The 19,795-nt window shown below is 46.2% G+C and overlaps 1 protein-coding gene across 1 annotated transcript in view; it reads left to right on the top strand.

Moving 5' to 3' along the window:
* EEPD1 (endonuclease/exonuclease/phosphatase family domain containing 1) overlaps positions 1–19,795 on the top strand; it is a 113,252-nt gene that overhangs the window by 64,260 nt on the left and 29,197 nt on the right. Inside the window, exon 3 of the mRNA XM_003788586.3 lies at positions 6,216–6,267. Within this exon, the coding sequence (XP_003788634.1) occupies positions 6,216–6,267 (52 nt within the window). The remainder of the gene's footprint in view (positions 1–6,215; positions 6,268–19,795) is intronic.

The following is a 19,795-nucleotide window of genomic DNA, read 5'->3' on the forward strand; positions in this document are numbered from 1 at the left end:
GGGCACCTGTAGTCCCAGCTACTTGGGAGGCTGAAGCAAGAGAATCGTTTAAGCCCAAGAGTTTGAGGTTGATGTGAGCGGTGATGCCACTGCACTCTACAGAGGGCAACATAGTGAGACTCTGCCTTAAAAATAATAATAATAAAATAATTGCATCTGCCTTGATAAGACCTCTTGGCTTTGCATTTTATTCCTTGGCAAACTGTGCTGGGAGAAGTCGCCCTAGGTCTTGTGCCTAGATTGTGACCTCATTATTCCTCCTCCACCTCCTGTCTACTCCCCACTCACTGAGAGCTGGCACCGTCCCCCAGGAATGGCAGCCTGTGCTCCCTGGCACACTGCACAGTCTGACCTGTTGGCTCCGCACCCTTGCCAGCACTCTCCCCCACCCCCCAGACTCCTGCTTTCCCTTCTGCCTTCCTGGCAGCTCCCTTCTGCTCCCTGACAGGAGCCTGTCCCTCTTCCTGGCTCCTAAATGGCGATGGCCCTTGGGCTTGTGTCCTGGCTGCTTCTCTCTCCGCACAGCCTCCAGGAGAGTCTCCCACCATCCTCCTGCTTGGGGTGACCAAATCTAGAACCCAGAGCCTGCTGCAGTATAGCTGGTTACCCAGTCACGTCCCACTGAGAGGCCCCATGGCCCCACACGTCAGTGTGTCCAATTCCAAACTTTGAACAGCCCTGCTTTGCCTCTGAGTAGGTGGTCTCTGGTTCCTCAAGCAGAAAACCGAGGTGACGGCTCTTTCTCGTCCCCCATGTCCGTTCACTCTTCAGGCCCTGCCAGCTCTACCTCTCTGTGGAATTGGCACAGTGCCATTTCCCCGCACAAACCACCTTCGTCTCTCCCCTGACCTACAGTGATCTCCCGTTCACCAGTCTTGTCACTCCATCCCACCCATGTCTTCTCTCCATGCCACAAGCATCTTCATACCTTCATTAGGTACCTCCTGTGCCCTGGGCTACTCACACACCACTGCCCTAAGTCATTGGTGATGACTCCTTGATATGGCTTTTCAAACCCTCTGAGCAGCCCTGGGTGTACCTCCTTCTGCAGAATAACCTTTGGGCACCATGGGCACCTCTAGGCCCCACCGTGTGTCCCCTGGTCAGCGGGCTGTACTCACTCTCCTCTTCTTCCTTCGCTCATCCCATTCCTGCCACCCCCCCTGTGGAGTACTCCTGACCTTCTCACTGCCTGGCAGGTGTTAGCTTAGAGCACACTCCTCAGGGAGCCCCCCAGCTTTGTGAAGTGCCTGTCACATGTCTGGGACACATACATGGTCCCTCCATGAGACTCAGATCTTTAAAGGCAGAGGCCGTGTTTGTACATCAGTGTATTCCCAGCGCCCACGGCTCCTGTGCATGATACATAATCCTCAAGTATTTTGTGCACGTACAAATAAACAGAGCATCACGTTGCATTCCCTCCATATCTGCTGCACCGCTGTAGAGGATGGATCATACGATGTCACTTAATAAGTGGAGTGGGAACTCAAAGTAACCAGGTCCTCGGAGAAAGGGAGCCAGAGTGAAGTCTTGACTTTGGTCTCGTTTAGGTTATGATCCATTCTGGAAGCCTGAGGTCTCTGTAGTTGGGAGTTTACCCTTTAGGTGTTTTTGCAGCACCCATATGGTTTTATCTTATGTCTGCCTTTTCAGGGGCCATTGCGGTCTATGCATTCGGGGACCCCTCTGTCTGCTGTCTCCTCAGTGGTGCGACTTGTCTTCTCCGCTGTCCCTGTCTGTCTGGCACTTTACCCATCACCAGTTCTTTTTTTTTCTTTTCTTGAGACAGTGTCTCATTCTATTGCCCAGGCTAGAGTGCCATGGCCTCAGCCTAGCTCATAGGAACCTCAAACTGTTGGGCTTAATGATCCTCCTGCCTCAGCCTCCTGAGTAGCTGGGACTACAGGCACTAGGCACCATACCTGGCTAGTTTCTCTATTTTTAGAAGAGACAAAATCTCGCTCTTGCTTAGATTGGTGTCAGCAGAGTTCACAGCAACCTCAAACTCCTGACCTCAAGCAATCCTCATGCCGTGACCTTCCAGAGTGCTAGGATTACAGGCATGAGCCACCACGCCCACCCACCTTCTTCACCACTTGTAATCCCAGCTGTAGGCCCAGCTGTGCCACACACTGTGTAGCCAAATAAGACATCTGCCCTCAAGCACCGTATCTCCTTGAGGCTTACTTAGCAAACGTGAATCGCCTACATTCTGGATCTTTCTGGGTGTTGCGTATCCTGACTTCACAACTTGCCCTTGAAGTTGTCTTTTATCTAAATAAATCACTTCCAGCAGCTGCCTTTGTGTGATTTGCCTCTCTCCAAAAAGTAGAGTGCAGAAAAAGAAATTACAGTTCATTGCAGTTTTTATCTGATGAGGGCTTTGCTGTTCTCAGAGGGTGCTGCCCAAGCCCCAGTCCACCGATGGCCATATCCCCGCAGGCCTGGCTCCACTGTTCCACCCAGGAGGGTCTCTGGGAGACCCAGTGCCTGCTCCCTGGGCACGCTCAGAAGCACTTCCCTGACTCCTCCGAGCCCTTGAAGGGCAGGGGTGATAATTGCGCTCATCTCTGTCCCCTGATACATGGCAGTTTCTGAAATATAGGAGGTATTCAGTGTGTGTTTATGGAATCAGCAGAAGAAAAAAGGAGCTAAGGAGCAGAACTGATAGTGAGATGTCAGATTCCCTTCCAGGGCAAGGAGTTAGATGGTGTCAAATGAAAGATTTGGTAAGCGGGTTTGTTGCTTCTTCGTATGTGCAAAATTTCCCCTCAGGGAGTATTCAATGTGCTCAAAGAATCAGATAACATAAATACTGAAATAAATACCCCAAACTGGAAGGGTTTCCAATAAGGTTAGAGATAACATTATAGGGCAGTTACATAACAGGAAACTTCTCAGAATACCCTAATGTACTAGGTGCTGGAGGATGACACAGCGTTCTGAGGAAATCCAAGTCCTGAGCAGCTGTGGCAGCCGCTTCTTTTTAATAGGCACCGTTTGCCCTCTGAAGCCCAAACAATGTAGATTTGAGTGTCTTACCATCTTCTCTCTCCCTCTCCTAACCTATCCCATCTTGTGTTGCTGGGTTTTAGCAGTGCGAGTGTGTCTCTGGGGGATTTCTCTCCCTTCCCCCTCCCTTTCTTATCTTAGTACTATTTGGTATTGGTTTTAGAGAAGATATGAAACGGGTTTTATCTCAGGCTCACTGGACGGTCCCATGGAGAGAGGTGGAGGGGTAGGGGGGTAGCAGTGTGCATGCCGAGGGACATTCCAGGGGACACTAAAGTGATGAGAGCAGGGAGTAGCATCCTTCGGGCTGTGACCTAAATGAGAATCTGCTGAAGTTATTTTAATTCTTTTCATTGCAGAGCCTGAAATTGCTGGTTTTCAAACCTTACAGTAGCTTACATGCAGGATTTTCGGGAATAGGAAGAAAGAGAGAGTTCAGTATCTTAACTGTTTAAACCTTCTCTCTGTCCTGTTGCCACTGGGTGTCAAATACCAAGTTGGACTTTGTGCCTTGGAAGGGGCAAGATGGAGAGACTATTTTAAGAGTCCCCAGGTGTAAATATTTACCATGGTAATTTCAGAGGTAATTTAAGCTTCTGAAATTTGAGCTACAACCAGACATTCCTAACTTAGGATGTAAGTGGCTGTGCAAATTAGTAACCTGGAATCTAGATTTGTGCATTGGGAATCAGAACATGCTGAAGAGTGTCCACTGGCTGTGACCTGCCACCAGACATATTTCGTTAGTGGCAGTCAGTTCCTCAAATGCACAGAGCATCTTTCACCAGGGAAGGATCCATCCAGTCATCTCCTTTGAGGCATTCTTTTTCAGATGGAGAAACTGAGGCGTGGCCTGTTGCAATGTGTTGGCTGTAGTAATAGCCACTTGGCCTTTAGGCCTGTAGGCCTGGTCAGTTAATCAGTAAATACTCCAGGGCTTTCCCTGTGCGATGTGCAAATTCAGTGATGAGCAAGAATGTCTGAGCCCCCAGCCTGGGGAGAAGACAGACACAAACATGCCAACAAATGCATAATAATACATGCCTTAGGGCACTGAAGGAAGTCAAGTCTTGTGGTACCAGGATGCTAGTTTACCTGGGGGTTGAGGGAAGGCTGCTTAGAGAAGGTAATATTCACATCTAGACTGGAAGGAGGTGATGAGACAGAGTTGGTGTTGGAAAGATTTGGGGGAGGACCCTTCCCAATCAGATAAACAACAAAAGCAAAAGATTTGTAACAAAAGCCAGCACGGTTGGAGCTGAGGGAATAGCCGAGTTCTTGCCATAGCATGGATGTTTGCTAAATTGGCAGTGGTGGTAGTTTCTTGTAAGCTTTGGAAATTGGTATTGTAATTCCTGAAGCTGCTTTCAAATAAGCCATTGCATTTGGTGGGGCAGTGCTCGTTTGGTTGTACAGAGAGTATGAAGAATAATATGAATTAAGTTGAATCTTAAAGTGGCAGAATCCCTTTGAAGGGAGGAGTGTGCTACGTAAAGCCATTCCCGGTCCACAGAACCTGTGCAGGTTGGTGGGGGACAGTGGCCTGTGGCCAGTAAGCACCATAGCTGGGTGGCGAGGGAGCATGACAACACATGGACCCAGCTGACCCACTCCCTAAACAATCTCCCGGAACTCTCGTGCTTCTGCTGTGTGCTGAGCCTAGCCCAGGCAGCCTTGATAGGCTCTGCTGCCGGCTCTTGGGTCTGTAAACACTTCAAAAGCAGCATGTCAGAAAAGGGAAAATACCTCTCCTGGCCTCCTACACGAGCTTCTGAATGCTTTCATCTCAGCTGTAGTCCAGGTTCAGGCCCCTACCCTGGAAGTCATCTCTCCCCTGGGTACCTTTGTAAGTCCACCTGTGACTGCCTCTGTCCCTGGTCCTTCCCCTGTCAAGGCCAACCTGGTCCCTCCAGGAAGCCTTCTTTGGCCCTGACTGGGCCAGGCTCCTGCCTCTGTCCCCACTCGGCATACTGTATGTTCTAGACTGGCATACCTCCCAGGCAGGGAGTGTGTCACAGTCATCACAGCTCCGTGGCCACTGCACACAGTAGGGTTGCATTAGTGTTTGGTAAACAGATGAGCAGCAGAGCAGGACCCTTTTATAAGCAGTAGTTAGTGATTTGCCCGTGACCGCCAAAGGAACAACAAGGATCAATACTGTCCATGGGGTGGCTGTTTTCTTCTTTATATTTGTCTGAATTTGTTTAAGTTCTTTACAGAAAGCAGCTATCAATGACTTCTAGAATTTTGAGCGGTGAATTGTCCATAACATAAAATTTAGCATCTTAGCCATTTTTAAGTGTACACAATGCCATTTAGTATATTTATATTGTAACATAACCATCACCACCATCCATCTTCAGACTGTCTCTCCCTCCCAGACTACAATTCCATACGCTTTAAACACTATCTCCTCATTCCCCTCTTCCGCCAAGCCCTGGTAAGCACCATTCTGTTTTCTGTCTCCAGGAATTTGACAGCTCAAGTCAACTCATGGAATTGGAATGCTGCAGTGCTTGTATTTTGCAACTGGCTTATGTCACTTGGCACACCTTCAAGGTTCACCTGTGCTATGATGTAGCATGTGTCACAATGGCCTTCCTTTCTGAGGCTGAGGGTACATTCCAGGGGTCCTCAAACTTTTTAAACAGGGGACTAGTTCACTGTCCCTCAGACTGCTGGAGGGCTGAACTGTGGGCCTTGGGACGAGTTGGCTGCTAAGCAGGACAGGCAGGGGTGGCAAAAACACCCGACAGGCTGGATAAATGTCCTAGGCGGACTGCATGTAGCCCATGGGCTGTAGTTTGAGGATGCCTGGTGCATTCCATTGAATGTCTATACCACATTCTGCTTGTCCATTCGTCAGTCAATGGGCATTTGTGCTGTTCACACCTTTTGGCTGTTACAGATAATACTGCTGTGAACATTGGTAGGGAAATATCTGCTCACGTTCCTGATTTCAGCTCTTTGGGGAATATATGGAAAAGTGGATCATATGGTAAATTTATTGTTACAGTTTAGAAACATGTTCAGTATTTTTGAAATGGTCTTGTTTCAAACAAATGGTCACCTGAAGATAGGAGGTGACAACAGAAATGCAGACTGAAATTTCAGACCTTTGTTCTTGTGGCTTGTGTGATGATCCTTGGTGACATGAAATGACTTGTTTTCAAGTGTGCTTTTGATCTTTTTTCTTACAGCATCAAGCTTCTAGCTGTGCAAGAACTACTCGACAGAGAGGCCTTGGAAAAGGTAAATATTTTGATCTTCCTACCCAACATTCACGAACTAAGAGCAAAGCGTCACCACAGGAAAATTCAGCTCCCTGTTGCCAGAGACAGCCAGTTTACTTTATAAACTCCCCACCTAACTCCTAGTCTGCTCACACTTACAAACTCAACCTTGCTTGGTCATTTTAAGCCCTATGCAAAGCAGAGGCTCGCCCTGCGGTGGGCTGTGCTCTGGGGAAGGCTGTCTGTGCCTAGGAACACTGTGAGCTGGAGGTCCCCAAGGCCCACAGTCAGTGCTGGCCGCCCGATCCCACTATCTGGATGTAGAGATGATGGAATTGAGGCCCACTAGGGAACGTGCCCAAGGCAAATGAGGCAAGCAGAAGAGTGATGGTTTGAATCCCAGTAATCCATTTCCCACACCAGTGCTTTTCTATTTAATAACAGGCAGGTTTGCGAGTTTGCATCCGTTTTTAGGCTGCTATGGAGGACTGGGAAACTGCCTTCTCACCCCTAAACTAATGTTTCACTGTGCCTTGGAAGAGACCTCCAGGTTTCCAGTCAAGCCCTCACTTGGGGGTCATTTGCCAGTTGTAGGTTCAAGTTCGATGTATGCGGTAGAGTTCTTCCTCCCAACTAAAGCAGACAGGGCAGGCACTGAGGAGGTCAGGTACCCACACGCCACCCTCGGACTCCCACCCCATACCAGCTGCTCCCCTGGGGTAGTTGTGGGTGTTCATCAGAATCTCTAATGCTGACCATAAAGTGGTTAGAGACCTAAGCACCCAAATGATATCATTTTATTTTTAGAATTTAAAATGTTTGGATTAGTAGTCAGTCTGCTGTTTGGCACTAAAACAAAAGTTTTTAAAATAAGCATCATGCAATAATATAGAGTAGGAAGGAGTCTGAGCTCTGGCTTGGTCCCCTCAGCCTCATTTCCATCCCAGGGAAACCAAGGACAGCGCTGCTGCCTGACCTTAGAGAGGCAACTTGGATGCCAGAGCACTCTACTCCTATTAATTCTTAATTACTTGTATTAATTCTTAATATGCATTCAGCTATTAAAACATCCTGGGTCTGGCGGCGCCTATAGCTCAGTCAGCAGGATGCCGGCCACATATAACTAGGGTGGCAGGTTTGAACCTGGCCTGGGACTGCTAAGCAACTACAACCAAAAAATAGCTGGGCGTTGTGGCAGTAGCCTGTAGTCCCAGCTACTTGGGAGGCTGAGGCAAGAGAATCACTTAAGCCCAAGAGTTCGAGGTTGCTGTGAGTTGTGATGCCATGGCACTCTACCAAGGGAGATATAGTGAGACTCTGTCTCAAAAAAAAACAAAACATCCTGGGTCTGGCTATAAAGACATCATTGGGCCAAATAACAACATTGATGTGGATAGTAGATCAGATAAAGGGGCTATATCAGCGTTAACTTTTCCTGAAGTTGATAACTAGTTTGTGATCATGTGGACAATGGACTTGTTCTTAGAAATTAACACTACGGTATTTAGGATTAAAGGAGCATGATGTTGACAACTTGTTCTCAAATGATTCAGGAAAACATAATTGTGATGTATATATATTGGACAGAGACAGAGAAAGATGATCATAATTGATCAAGCAATTGGAGCAAAATGCAAGCCATTGATCTTTCTGTGTAAAGAGTATTGAGAGGTCTTTGTTCCTGAAACTTTTTAAAAATTAACCCTCCCTCAAAAAAAATCTCTTCTTAGTATTTGTGACAGTTTGTTTTAGTCCTCAATTTAAAAAAAACCATCAGACAAAGCTGGAACCCCAGTACTAGGGTGTATGAGTACAATAAAAATATAGGCCCCCAAATATCAGTGAGGTCTTATGAGCTGTATGACTTCCTAATAGAGGCCACACAGCCATGCAGATTTGCTAGGGCTAACTGCTTGCTAAATCTAACAGACAAGTGGCGTTGGGGCTCACTGTGGTTAGCAGCGGAGCCACCTGTACTGCCTGAGAATTCAATGCCTGGGCTGCCCGGGAGCAGGTCCTGAGCCTGCCTCCGCCTTCCTAACTGGATTGTCTTGGGTTACTTCCCTCTCTGGGCCTCAGTTTTCCAATCAGTAAAATGGAAATCATTACAATCTCCAGTTCACAGAGGTTAAGATTACTAAGTGGGTGGTCTGTGCCTGGTGCTCACTGACCCTCGGAAGTTAGCTGGGGCTCCTGTTCTTTTCTCCTCCTTCCTCTCCTCTACCCTCCGCCCCTACTGCTACTCCTCCTCCTCCCTTCCTCTCTCTCACAAAGTCTGAGGATGGTTTTGTGTTTTTCCCCCATCTCCACGTAGCACCCGTAGAAAGCCACACAACGGTTTCAATATGCACAGGGGCCAGCCGGATGCCAAGTTCACTCAGTTCCCTTCTTTCTGTTCCTTGTTTCTGTCATTCATTCATGCAACAGGCATTTGTTGAGCTTCCTGTGTGCCAGACAAGTAGCAATCCTTTCTAGAAAAGTTCAGAAGCAGTCGTCATGAGCTTGGTAGCCAGCTGCATTCTGAGTAACACATGACACATTGTTTGACACAGTATGATTTTTTGGCAATGAGATTAGTTCATGTGATGTGCTGGACAAGATAAGGATGTACAGTTTCCCTTCCACCTGGACACATAGGGAGAGCCAGCAAGAAAAGTTCTTTGGCAAGAGTAGATCTTTGCTACTCAAAGTGTGGTCCACAGACCAGCAGCCTCAGAAGCTCATGGGAAGTTTGACCGCAACTCCAGACTCCCTGCATTAGAGAGAACTACAGGTGACTATTTGAACTAAAGAACAAAAACACTGTTGTAGAGGATCATTTATTACCTCCATCCCTGTTATTTACATCTATAATAGCCAGAAAGAACCTGTGAGATGTCAAATTTTTTCTTCTGTAGCCAGCTAAGCTTTTTTTGGGGGGGGGGGAAGGGCTCAAAGAGAAGCAGTAAATGCTGTCATTTTAATTTGTAGGAACCCAGTTTTTATCTTTGGTTTACTGCTTCTTTCATTCAGAAAATAGTCTTAATTTAGTAGGGGGAGCCAACAAGAAAGGCATCAGCAGGACACACATTCTGCAAACCTTGAACCCCTTTGTCGGCTCAGCACCTGTGGCTCAAGTGGCTAAGGCACCAGCCACATACACCTAAGGTGGCGGGTTCAAATCCAGCCTGGGCCCGCCAAACAACAATAATGGCTGCAACCAAAAAATAGCCGAGCATTGTGGCGGGTGCCTGTGGCCCCAGCTACTTGGGAGGCTGAGGCAGTAGACTCACTTGAGCCCAGGAGTTGGAGGTTGCTGTGAGCTGCAATGCCACAGCACTCTACCCAGGGGGACAGCTTGAGGTTCTGTCTCAAAAAAAAAAAAAAACCCTTTGTCCTGCAGCCCTGTTTTGTATTTCCTGAACTTGGGAGATCCTGCTGTGGTTAGAACGGTTGCTCCTTTCCAGACAGTCCCAACAGTGGGGATCAGCTCCCTCTGATAAGACGGGAGCTACTCCAAAGGGATCATTTCTCTCACATGTACTGATAGGTTAAATCTGAACTGTGAAAGATTTAAATTATGTAAACAATAAAAGGCTAAAAGGAAGAATCAGTGTTTCATAGAAAATAAGACTTTTGGTGCTTTTTCTTCCCACGATTAGGCCTTTTATTTTATCACGATCTTAGTATTTTACCTTAAAATGACCAGCTATTTGTCTAAGCTTTATGGAGTTTAGGTAGAGCCTTTTCATTTTTAGAAGTGCCGAGGTTTTCCTGTTTTCTGCAGAGCCCAGAGTCAGTTCCAGAGAGGCTCCAGTTTAGCAGGGCTGAGCCCCCCTCCCAGTCTGGCGGCTGCTGAGCTGATGGAACTGGTGAGGACCCTCCGTGGAGGTCCTGGCCCTTCTCCTCACCTGTAGAACTGCTCTCTGTGGTTCCTTCCCACTCTTTAACTCTTAGGCTTTGGTTTTCAGAGTTGATCTTGACCACATTGTGTGGAGGGGAAATTATGCCTTTTGGACTTGGTTTTCTGATAGTTTCTCCACTGCCTAATTTCACGGGTCTTTACTGAGTTTGGGGGCTTTCCTGCTTCACCTGTCCTACTCATCATCAAGTCATGTTTTCTGAAAAGAGGTGACTAGGGAACACAGGTCCAGAGAGACTCTGTACGTAGATCCGTAGAGTTCTAGTTTTTACCGTATGAATACCGTCCATCTTAATTTAGGTGCAATGGATTGGGAAAGAGGTTGGGGACATTGTGGGGGGCAGTTAGGTCTCTCAATTTCTCTTCTCCCCTAACGCTACATAGAACCAGTTCCCAGACCAGTGACAGTAATTTGTCACTCACTTACTTAGAAAGTGTTATAAACCAAAAAATTAATTTCTACCAATTTCTTGTTTCAAAAATTTGTTAGAACCCTGAGTAGATGATCTAAGATGTGTAAGTTTCAGGACATACGGCTTTTCTCTGAAAAAGTGTTTGGGATTTAGATGTGATTTTTTTTTTTTTTTCATTTTCTTTTGTCCCTCAGACCCCAAGAGTAAGGACTTGCTCTAAGAAGGATACGTGTCCTGCGGCTCTCTGTTCTCTTTGCTATGAGAGTGGAACACTTTTGTTTTTCCCAACTTGAGTCACTGGGACTTGTTTCCCAGGCCTTCAAAACAGGCCCATCTAATGCCTTTAAACATGGCATTGCATGAAGGGAAATAAAAATATTGGTACAGCTTGATTTAGAAAGATCATTCTTCAGTGACCCTTTCAAACAGCTTCCTGCAAAGCCGCAAACAATAGTTTGGCCAGTCACTGCAGCTGAAGGTCACCCTCACTCTGGGAGGGCCAGAGGGCGGGTCACTGGCTGACCCAACCTGAGACCAACGCCTGCCTGGAAAGCTGCCCATGTGAACAGGCCACCCAACTCAGGACATTGCCTGTGTGGCCCCCGCCTGCCCCGGCCAGGTTAGGCCTCAGCCGTCAATCACAAGTCCACTGAGTTCATGCTCTGAGGATGCAGACAGAGGGGGATCCAGCTCTGCCATTTACTAGCCAGGGGACCTACTGGGCAAGTTACTGACTACCCAGTTTGTTTTTAACATTCAGAGTCGCAGTAATACCCCATTAGGAATTTTTTAACACTAATTACGATAATGTGTGAAATAAAGAGTTATGTGTGTAGTAAGTGCCAGAGTGACAGCAGCTGGTGCTGCCCCGATTGCTAATTAGCTGCTGCTGTGTCCTTGTTATCGTCATCATTATTGTTATCTCCTCCTTACTTCTCTCTGAAGAAGCCCAACTTGACGTTGTTCTCTCCCATGAGATATTAAAGAAGTTATATCTCCCCTTGCTCCGTCTGCCAGATTGTGTAGGACAAGATGCCTGTGGGTCCTTCCTACTACTGCTGCTGAATATTTGTCTTAGAATGTCGGCGTTGGAGGGTAGCTCCTAATCTAGTTTTCCTACGGGTGGAGGCAGGTGATCTTGGAGACCTCTTTTTCTGGTTTACGTGTGTGATAAAGTGTATGCATTTTATCAGCAAACCTGGGACTGAAGACAATGACCTTGATGAGTCAGGGCCGGCTGAAGCCTACTGGTGGGCAACATTAGAATTAGAGGTTAATGTGCGGGGTGTGGTCGCTCATGCCTGTAGTCCTAGCACTCTGGGAGGCTGAAGCAAGTGGATTGACTGAACTCAGAAGTTCAAGACCAACCTGAGCAAGAGCAAGACCTTTCCCTCCCCCATCTCTAAAAATAGCCAGGCTTGTATTGGGCACTTGTAGTCCCAGCTACATGGGAGGCTGAAGCAAGAAAATAGCTTGAGCCTGAGAGTTAAAGATTTCTGTGAGCTATGAGTGAGATTCTGTCTCAAAAAAAAAAAAAAAAACCTTTTAGAGGTTAATATTGTCCTGGGAATTTTCAGAAGGAAACAGGGAATAAACCATTTTTGTTGTTTGTTTGTTCGTTCGTTTGTTTGCAGAGACAGAGTCTCACTTTATTGCCCTCGGTAGAGTCCCATAGCGTCACAGCTCACAGCACCCTCCAACTCCTGGGCTTAAGTGATTCTCTTGCCTCAGTCTCCCAAGTAGCTGGGACTACAGGCACCCGCCACAATGCCTGGCTATTTTTTTGTTGCAGTTTGGCTGGGGCCGGGTTTGGCCACTCTCCATATATGAGGCCGGCACCCTACCCATCCTATTCCCGACAGGCACTACCTGGGAATAAACTGTTTTCACACAGATGTGTGGGAATAACCTAAGGATGCTAAGTGTTTGTGTCTGTCATTGTGATGATGTTTACCCAACACACACACACACACACACACACACGTGCGTGCAGAGATTTAACTCTGTTATGACATGCTTTTAAACTATTTTTCACTGTAATTTGGACTTTTGATTCATTTAGTTTTTGCTATAACTGAGTGCTTGCTCTGTGCCTAAATTACACTATATACCAAGGGGAGTAAAGTTATAATAATGCTTTACAGCTGGGCATGGTGGCTCATGCCTATAATCCTCGCACTCTGGGAGGCTGAGGTGAGTATACTGCCAGAGCTCACAGGTTTGAAACCAGCCTAAGCAGAGCCAGATCTCATCTCTAAAAAAATTAAAAAAAAAAAATAGCCGGGCATTTTAATAGGCTCCTATAGTCCCAGCTACTTGGGAGGCTAAGGCAAGAGGATTGCTTAAGCCCAAGAATTTGAGGTTGCTGTGAACTATGAGGGCAACAAAGTGAGACTCTGTCTCAAAAAACAAACAAAAAAACTCAACAATGCTTTATATTTGAATGGCATGTGTAGAATCCCAGAATGTCAGAACTGAGAGAGATTTAAAACCATCTAGGCCAGGTGTGGTGGCTTATACCTGTAATCCCAGCACTTTAAGAAGTGAAGGCAGGAGGATCACTGGAGGCCAGGTGTTCAAGACCAGCCTGGGCAACATATGAGACCCTATCTTTATGAAAAATAAAAAAGGAAATTAGCCAGAAGGGTGGTCCATGCCTGTAGTCCTTGATACTTGGGAGGCTAAGGCAGGAGGATTAATTGAACCTGGAATTCAAGGTTGCTGTGGGTGATTGTCATGCCACTGCCCTCCAGCTTGGGTGATAAAGCAAGACCTTTTCTCTCTTAAGAAAAGAAAAAAGAAAAACCCTAATCCAAGCCTGTCAATTCTCAGAAAGAACACTGAGACCAGTGAAGTTCCCCCTCCCATGGGTCCATAGCAGGTGTGTTGGTGATGTGTGACTGACCCCAGGGGCTGAGCTCTATCTCCCCTCTCCCTTCAGCAGAGCCAGCTGCCTGTCTTCTGTGACCTCACTTGATCTGTAGGGCAGCTTTTGCAGGCAGAGCGGACCATTCTATCTCCACATTTCCCAGGGGTGGGAGCAGGTCCAGGTCGTGGAGAACCAAAACCCAGGTCTTCTAAGAGTGTGACTTAGAGCAAAACAGCTTTGGGCAGTTGGTTTCAGTCTCCTTTAGCAGGAAGGACAGAGAATGTGGGCCGCAGACAGAGGTTCTGGGGTCCAGATGTGGATGCTGTTGGGGAACATCCAAAGCTGAAGGAATGTGCGGTGGTCTGAGGCTGCCTGGAGACTGTCGGGTGAGTGGGAGGTCCACGGGGTGGTTATGGGAGCCAAGAGGAACAAGCCTGAGAAACGTGGATTGAACACACCCTTCCTTTAGGCTCCATGTCAAAATTAATTGCCTCAAGAATCCTAACTTATAAAAATACTCTTAAAAATGCTCTTTTTAAAAAAATCATTCTTTTAAAAAAAATCAGAATGAATTTCTTTAGATCATTTAGTTAATTTTTCCCCCACACTTAGTCCTTCATGTAGTTAGAGCTTAATTTGAATGCCATCTTGAGTGTTCAGTATTCACATGTCTGTATGTTTTTGTTTTTTTATGGTGAGTTGAGCCAAATCAGTGTCTAATCATGATTAAACTCATTGTAATTACTTTCCTGGCTACATCCCTGTCCACAGGAAGCCAGTTGCTTTTCCTTGGAAGGGCCAGGGAGCAGAAGTAGAGAGCAGAAATGGGGGGTGGGAGAGCAGAATGCAGAGCTCAAGATTGGCGGTGTGGAGGTCTCTGCAGCTACCTGCCAGCTCCTCTTCACCAGCTGAGAGCCTGGGGCCGCAAACAGGAGGAAGGAAGGTGGAGGAGTGAGGGGAGGGGTACAGAGGATGGGGGTACACAAGAGGGCAGAGAGGTACACAGAGATAGAGTGGCTCAGACCCTTCACAGGAGGATCCTTCCCTTAGGATCAGGGAGATCAGAGCAACCTGTGGTCAGTCTACAGGTCAAATGTGGCCCACAACTTGTTTTGATAAATAAAGTTTTATTGAAACACAAATAATGGGCTTGGCGCCTGTGGCTCAAGTGGCTAAGGCGCCAGCCACATACACCTAAGGTGGTGGGTTTGAATCCAGCCCGGGCCCACCGAACAACAATGATGGCTGCAACTAAAAAATAGCCAGGCGTTGTGGTGAGCGCCTGTGGTCCCAGCAACTTGGGAGGCAGAGACAGGAGACTCGCTTGAGCCCAGGAGTTGGAGGTTGCTGTGAGCTATGCCACGGCACTCTACCCAGGGGAACAGCTTGAGGCTCTGTCTCAAAAAAAAAAAAAAAAAAAAAGAAACACAAATAATGTCTGTTCATTTAACTTATTGTCTGCAGCTGCTTTCACACTGTGTCAATGGGTTAAGTCACTGCTATAAGACAGTGTAGCCCACAAAGCCCTGCTGTATTTATTTGGCCTGTTACAGAAAGTTTGCCAACTCTGGTCCTAGGTCAGTGCTGCTTGGCTGTTACCCCTTCAGATATCAGGTGAAAGCTTTGTGCACTCATCCCAGAAAAAGGCACAGGCCTGGTTCCTAAGTTTTAGGGAGAGATGAGCAGGGATGAAGCCTGCTGTGTAGATGAAGAATTTATATTTAAGAAAACTACCAGTAAAAAAAGGAAGAGAAATAGGGGACTAACAACAAATTGAAAACAGGGCAAGTACTGGCGTATTTCAGGTTTAGGGAAATTTAAATATGCCTGAAGTTACCCAGGAGGGAAATAGTTCTAGAAAGACAAGGATTAAGAATGGGAGCACAGATATTACATAAACCAGATAATTCCCTTACAATACAGGATCAAACCATAAGCCACAGAAAGAAAACTAAAGGATGCTGTTTCTGTGCTAAAGAGACACAGTGCTGTCTGAAGCCTCCTAGAGTCTGTGGCCCTCCTGCAGACCCTGGGCACTGTGCCTCACTGGCAGGGGTTCATCCGTCTCACTATTAGAAACATTTCCTCACTATTCTGTGGACGAGGGAAGGTATTTCCACACTTCTCAGGTGGAGAAATGAATCCTATCTCTCCCAGGGTGCAGAGGTATGAACCTGAGGGCCCCCTGGAGAAACTTCAAGAGCCCTGTGACCTCTTGAATGTGGGAATCCAACAGTGTGTGTAGGTACACAGTGCCTAATGAATTTCACCCAGTGAAATTTCACTTGTTTCAGTATACAGTCAACTCTGTGCATCCATGGATTCAACCAACCATGGAGTGAAAATTTATTTTAAAAAAATCATGTCCTTACTGAACATATACAGACTTTCCCTCCTGTAATTAGTCCCTAGATAATACAGTATAACACACTATAATGGCTCGGCGCCTGTGGCTCAAGCGGCTAAGGCGCCAGCCACGTACACCTAAGGTGGCGGGTTCGAATCCCCAGCCCGGGCCCGCCAAACAACAATGATGACTGCAACCAAAAAATGGCCAGGCGTTGTGGCAGGCGCCTGTGGTCCCAGCTACTTGGGAGGGGGAGGCAAGAGACTCACTTGAGCCCAGGAGTTGGAGGTTGCTGTGAGTGTGATGCCATGGCACTCTACCCAGGGGGATAGCTGGAAGCTCCATCTCAAAAAAAAAAAAAACACACTATAACAACTATTTACATAGCATTTACACTGTGTTAGTTATTATAAGTAATTGTATACGGGACAATGTGGATACGTTATATGTAAATACTGTGCCATCTTATATCAGGGACTTGAGCATCCGTGGATTTTGGCATCCGAAGGAGGTCCTTGAACCAGCCCCCTACAGATAATGAGGGGTGACTATATGTGTCTATGTATCACTCTCTCTCTCTCTCTATATATATATATATACATATATATACACACACATTCATATATATATGTTTCCCCAAAAATAAGACCTAACCAAAAAATAAGCCCTAGCAGGATTTCTATGCATTTGTTAATTATAAGCCCTACCCCATAATAAGACCTAGTGATGGGCGTGGCTATGCAGCATATCTGCTTAGCCAAGCCCTGCATTTCTGCGTGGTGAGGTGGAGCGGTAGAGCAGTAAGGAAGACTGGAATACTTTTTATCTGCCACAGCTCCTTTCTCCAAGCCATTTGCACTTGCACAGGTGTGTAAGTGGTAACCGCCGTCACAGGCATCCTATTCTACACGTGTGAATAGCTAGGGGAAAGGAGTTCACGCATCACTAGTGCCAACCCCACCAACAAGGTCGGCTCCCCCTGTCAGGTTCCAGAAGAAGATGACTTAACTGTATTTGAATAAATATAGGTTGTTGTATTATACTTAATAAAAATAAGGCATCCCCTGAAAATAAGTCCTAGTGTGTCTTCTTGAGAAAAAATAAATATAAGACAGTGTCTTATTTGGGGGGAAACACAGTATATATACATATATATCTATACACACACATGCACACACAGTGCAATTAGAATAGTGTCCAATTTAAAATTGCACACAGACTTTATGGCCACTGTGTGTGTGTACACACATGTATATATTTCACATGTATATTTGTGTGGATGTATGCACAGATGAATGGGTGGGTAGATGGATTGATGGCAGGCAGAAAAATAGAATGTACCAGGTTACCATATAAAGATTTCTTTGTTGCCATAAACCATGGTCAAAAATGTTTAAAACTGCTGTCCTAGTCCATTGATCGGCTTGGAAGAAGGCCTGCCCTGGGATTTTGTCAGTCCTGGAAGGGCCTCTGTTTGTCTTTGGTTATATCCTAACACTTTTCCCTCCTGCCTCATTAGTCTCTTAGCTCTATTACTTTTCACCAGAAAGAAAATGTGCCCACCTCACTGCTGTCACTTCAGAATTGTTGTGTGTAGCCACCACCCCATACAAACCCTCATCCAGCCAAGGTGACAGGAGTTCAGATGCAATTTCCTGCCTTTTTCAGTCTACCCTTCAAGTGCCTCTCTTATCAGGAAATGCTAACAATGAATTGGTTAGAAACTTTCAATTCACGTTTTTAGAGGATTCTGAGACTTTGCATGAATGATTCATTCATTTCTCAAAAGCACAATTTTGTATTCAGCAAAATTTGGGCGAGTCAGTAATTTTTAATGAACAGAAGGGCAGGCAGGTGAAACAGTTTTTGCTAAGTTGTTGAACACACTTACATTGGATATTCTCAGCAGGCAAAATTATCCTGATTGAGCTGGTCATTAAAGCTTGCTTTGCCAAAAACTAATTCAGTGGAGAGTTCTGTCAAATTGTTAAGTATGCATTTAGAATGAGTAATTCCTACCTACAGCTGATAAAATATTTTTTTATTAACCTTCAGGAGGCATTGAAGTGAGGAAGTTCAGAGTTTAACCAGATTTTTTTGGAAAGCATCCACCCTTGTTTCAGAGATTTTGCTGCGTCCTTGTAGAAATTCAGGAGAATGAATGTACTGGCGTCCCTCCAGAGCATTATCTAAGACCGCCTTCCAGGTCCTGGACTTGGTCTTCCACCACACTCAACTGTGCCTGTTCCTTCCCGTGCCCTAAGCCTGTCCCACAGAATTCTTGTCTATGAAGTGCAGACTCATTTTTAACATGCAGAATTAATTAGGTTGGAAGAAAACAAAGCAGCACCCCACGCATGAAGGACTCTCCCGATTACCTGCCCTCTTGGTGTATCTGTCCACACAAGTCAGCAGGCCAGAGATCTGTTGGAGGGGCCTGTGGAATACTATTAAGTCACAGAGCATCTTCCCACTGTGTCTAGTTCTGGGGATGCTCCGGCCTCTAAAGCACCCAGAACAAAAGCAAGATACCAGCATTTATAGACCAAAAGCTTGAACCTGGGAGAGAAGGTAACAAGTTCTGGGGTTTGACCTGAACCCCAACATTTGCACCAGCTCCTGGGGAAGCATCCCTGATGACAAATTGTGAGATTGTGATTTTCTGTCCTCCCTCCCTTTCTCCACTTGCCTAAAACTGCTGGTCGGAGAAGGAATTGCTCTGTATTGATTGTTCACTTTGTTCCCTCCTACCCATGCATTCTTGTAGACAATTAGTTTGCATGGATATGTTTGTGAATAAGAGGGGAAGAAGTAACAATTTTTGGCTTCACTTCGGAATGTGGCAGGGACCATTCTGATGGTTTGGGTGCTTGATTTATTTAGTAGCAGCACTTAAACAGCTTTTATTTATTTTTATTTACTTATTTATTTATTTTGAGACTTTGTCACCCTCAGTAGAGTGCTATGCATCACAGCTCACAGCAACCTCAAACTCTTGGGCTTAAGCAATTCTCTTGCCTCAACCTCCCAAGTAGCTGGGACTACAGATGCCCGCCACAATGCCCAGCTCTTTTTTTGTTGTAGTTGTCATTGTTGCTTAGCAGGCCTGGGCCAGGTTTGTGCCCGCCTGCCTGGGTATATATGGCTGGCACCATAACCACCATGCTACAGGCGCTGAGCCATTAATCAGCTTTTATTCATGAAAAAGAATTAAATATGTATATTTCTGTATGTATGTGGGTGTGTATGAGAGAGAGAGGGAGACTGACTGACTTCTATATGAGTAAAGTTTACACTAGTTAATTGGTGTTTATGCTATGGCTAGAAAAAGTGAAATTTCTAGAAACTTTGAAAGCCAGGAGGAAAAGTAAAACATACAGTGTTATAATCTGGCCTCTCTGATTTCATTTTGTTTCAGTCCCTCCTGGTATTGTTACCGAGTAACCCTTCTGATCCTCCCTCCTGGGAGTTGCTTCCATGGGAATTGGAACAGCACAGTGGGGTCAGGCCTGTAGCCATGGCCTTGGGTCCTGGCTCAGCCATTTACCCTCTGGGTGACCTTGAACCTGTTATTTAACTCCTTCAGCCCTACATTACTCATCTGTCTAGTGAGGATGACACCTCCCTCCCAGAGCCATAGTGTGTAGATCACATGTATGAAGAGCCTGCACCCGGCACGTGGTGGGCATTCTAGTACACGTCAGCTGGTCCTGCGCGTGGACATGCACTGTCTCCTCCTGGCCTACAGCACACTGTCGTGACATCCATGCTATGGCCTTTGCCAGGTCATGAGCTTGGATATGTCACCCTTCTCTCTCCTCTCAGTCTGGTTTGGTTTTAGTCTACCCACTCCCGGGATGATGGAAGGAGCCAGAAAATCCTGTGAAACTAACACCAGGCAGTTTGGCTATTTTGAAGTGCTTCTGGCCAAAACATTAATGGGAAGAAAGCTTCACTAAAAGGTAGTCTGGGGGTTCCACTTCCCATTTCTCCCGTTAGCCAAAAAAAAAAAAAAAA

This window comes from Otolemur garnettii, unplaced genomic scaffold, assembly GCF_000181295.1.
Source record: "Otolemur garnettii isolate 467f Iridium unplaced genomic scaffold, OtoGar3 scaffold00028, whole genome shotgun sequence".
Taxonomy (NCBI): domain Eukaryota; kingdom Metazoa; phylum Chordata; class Mammalia; order Primates; family Galagidae; genus Otolemur; species Otolemur garnettii.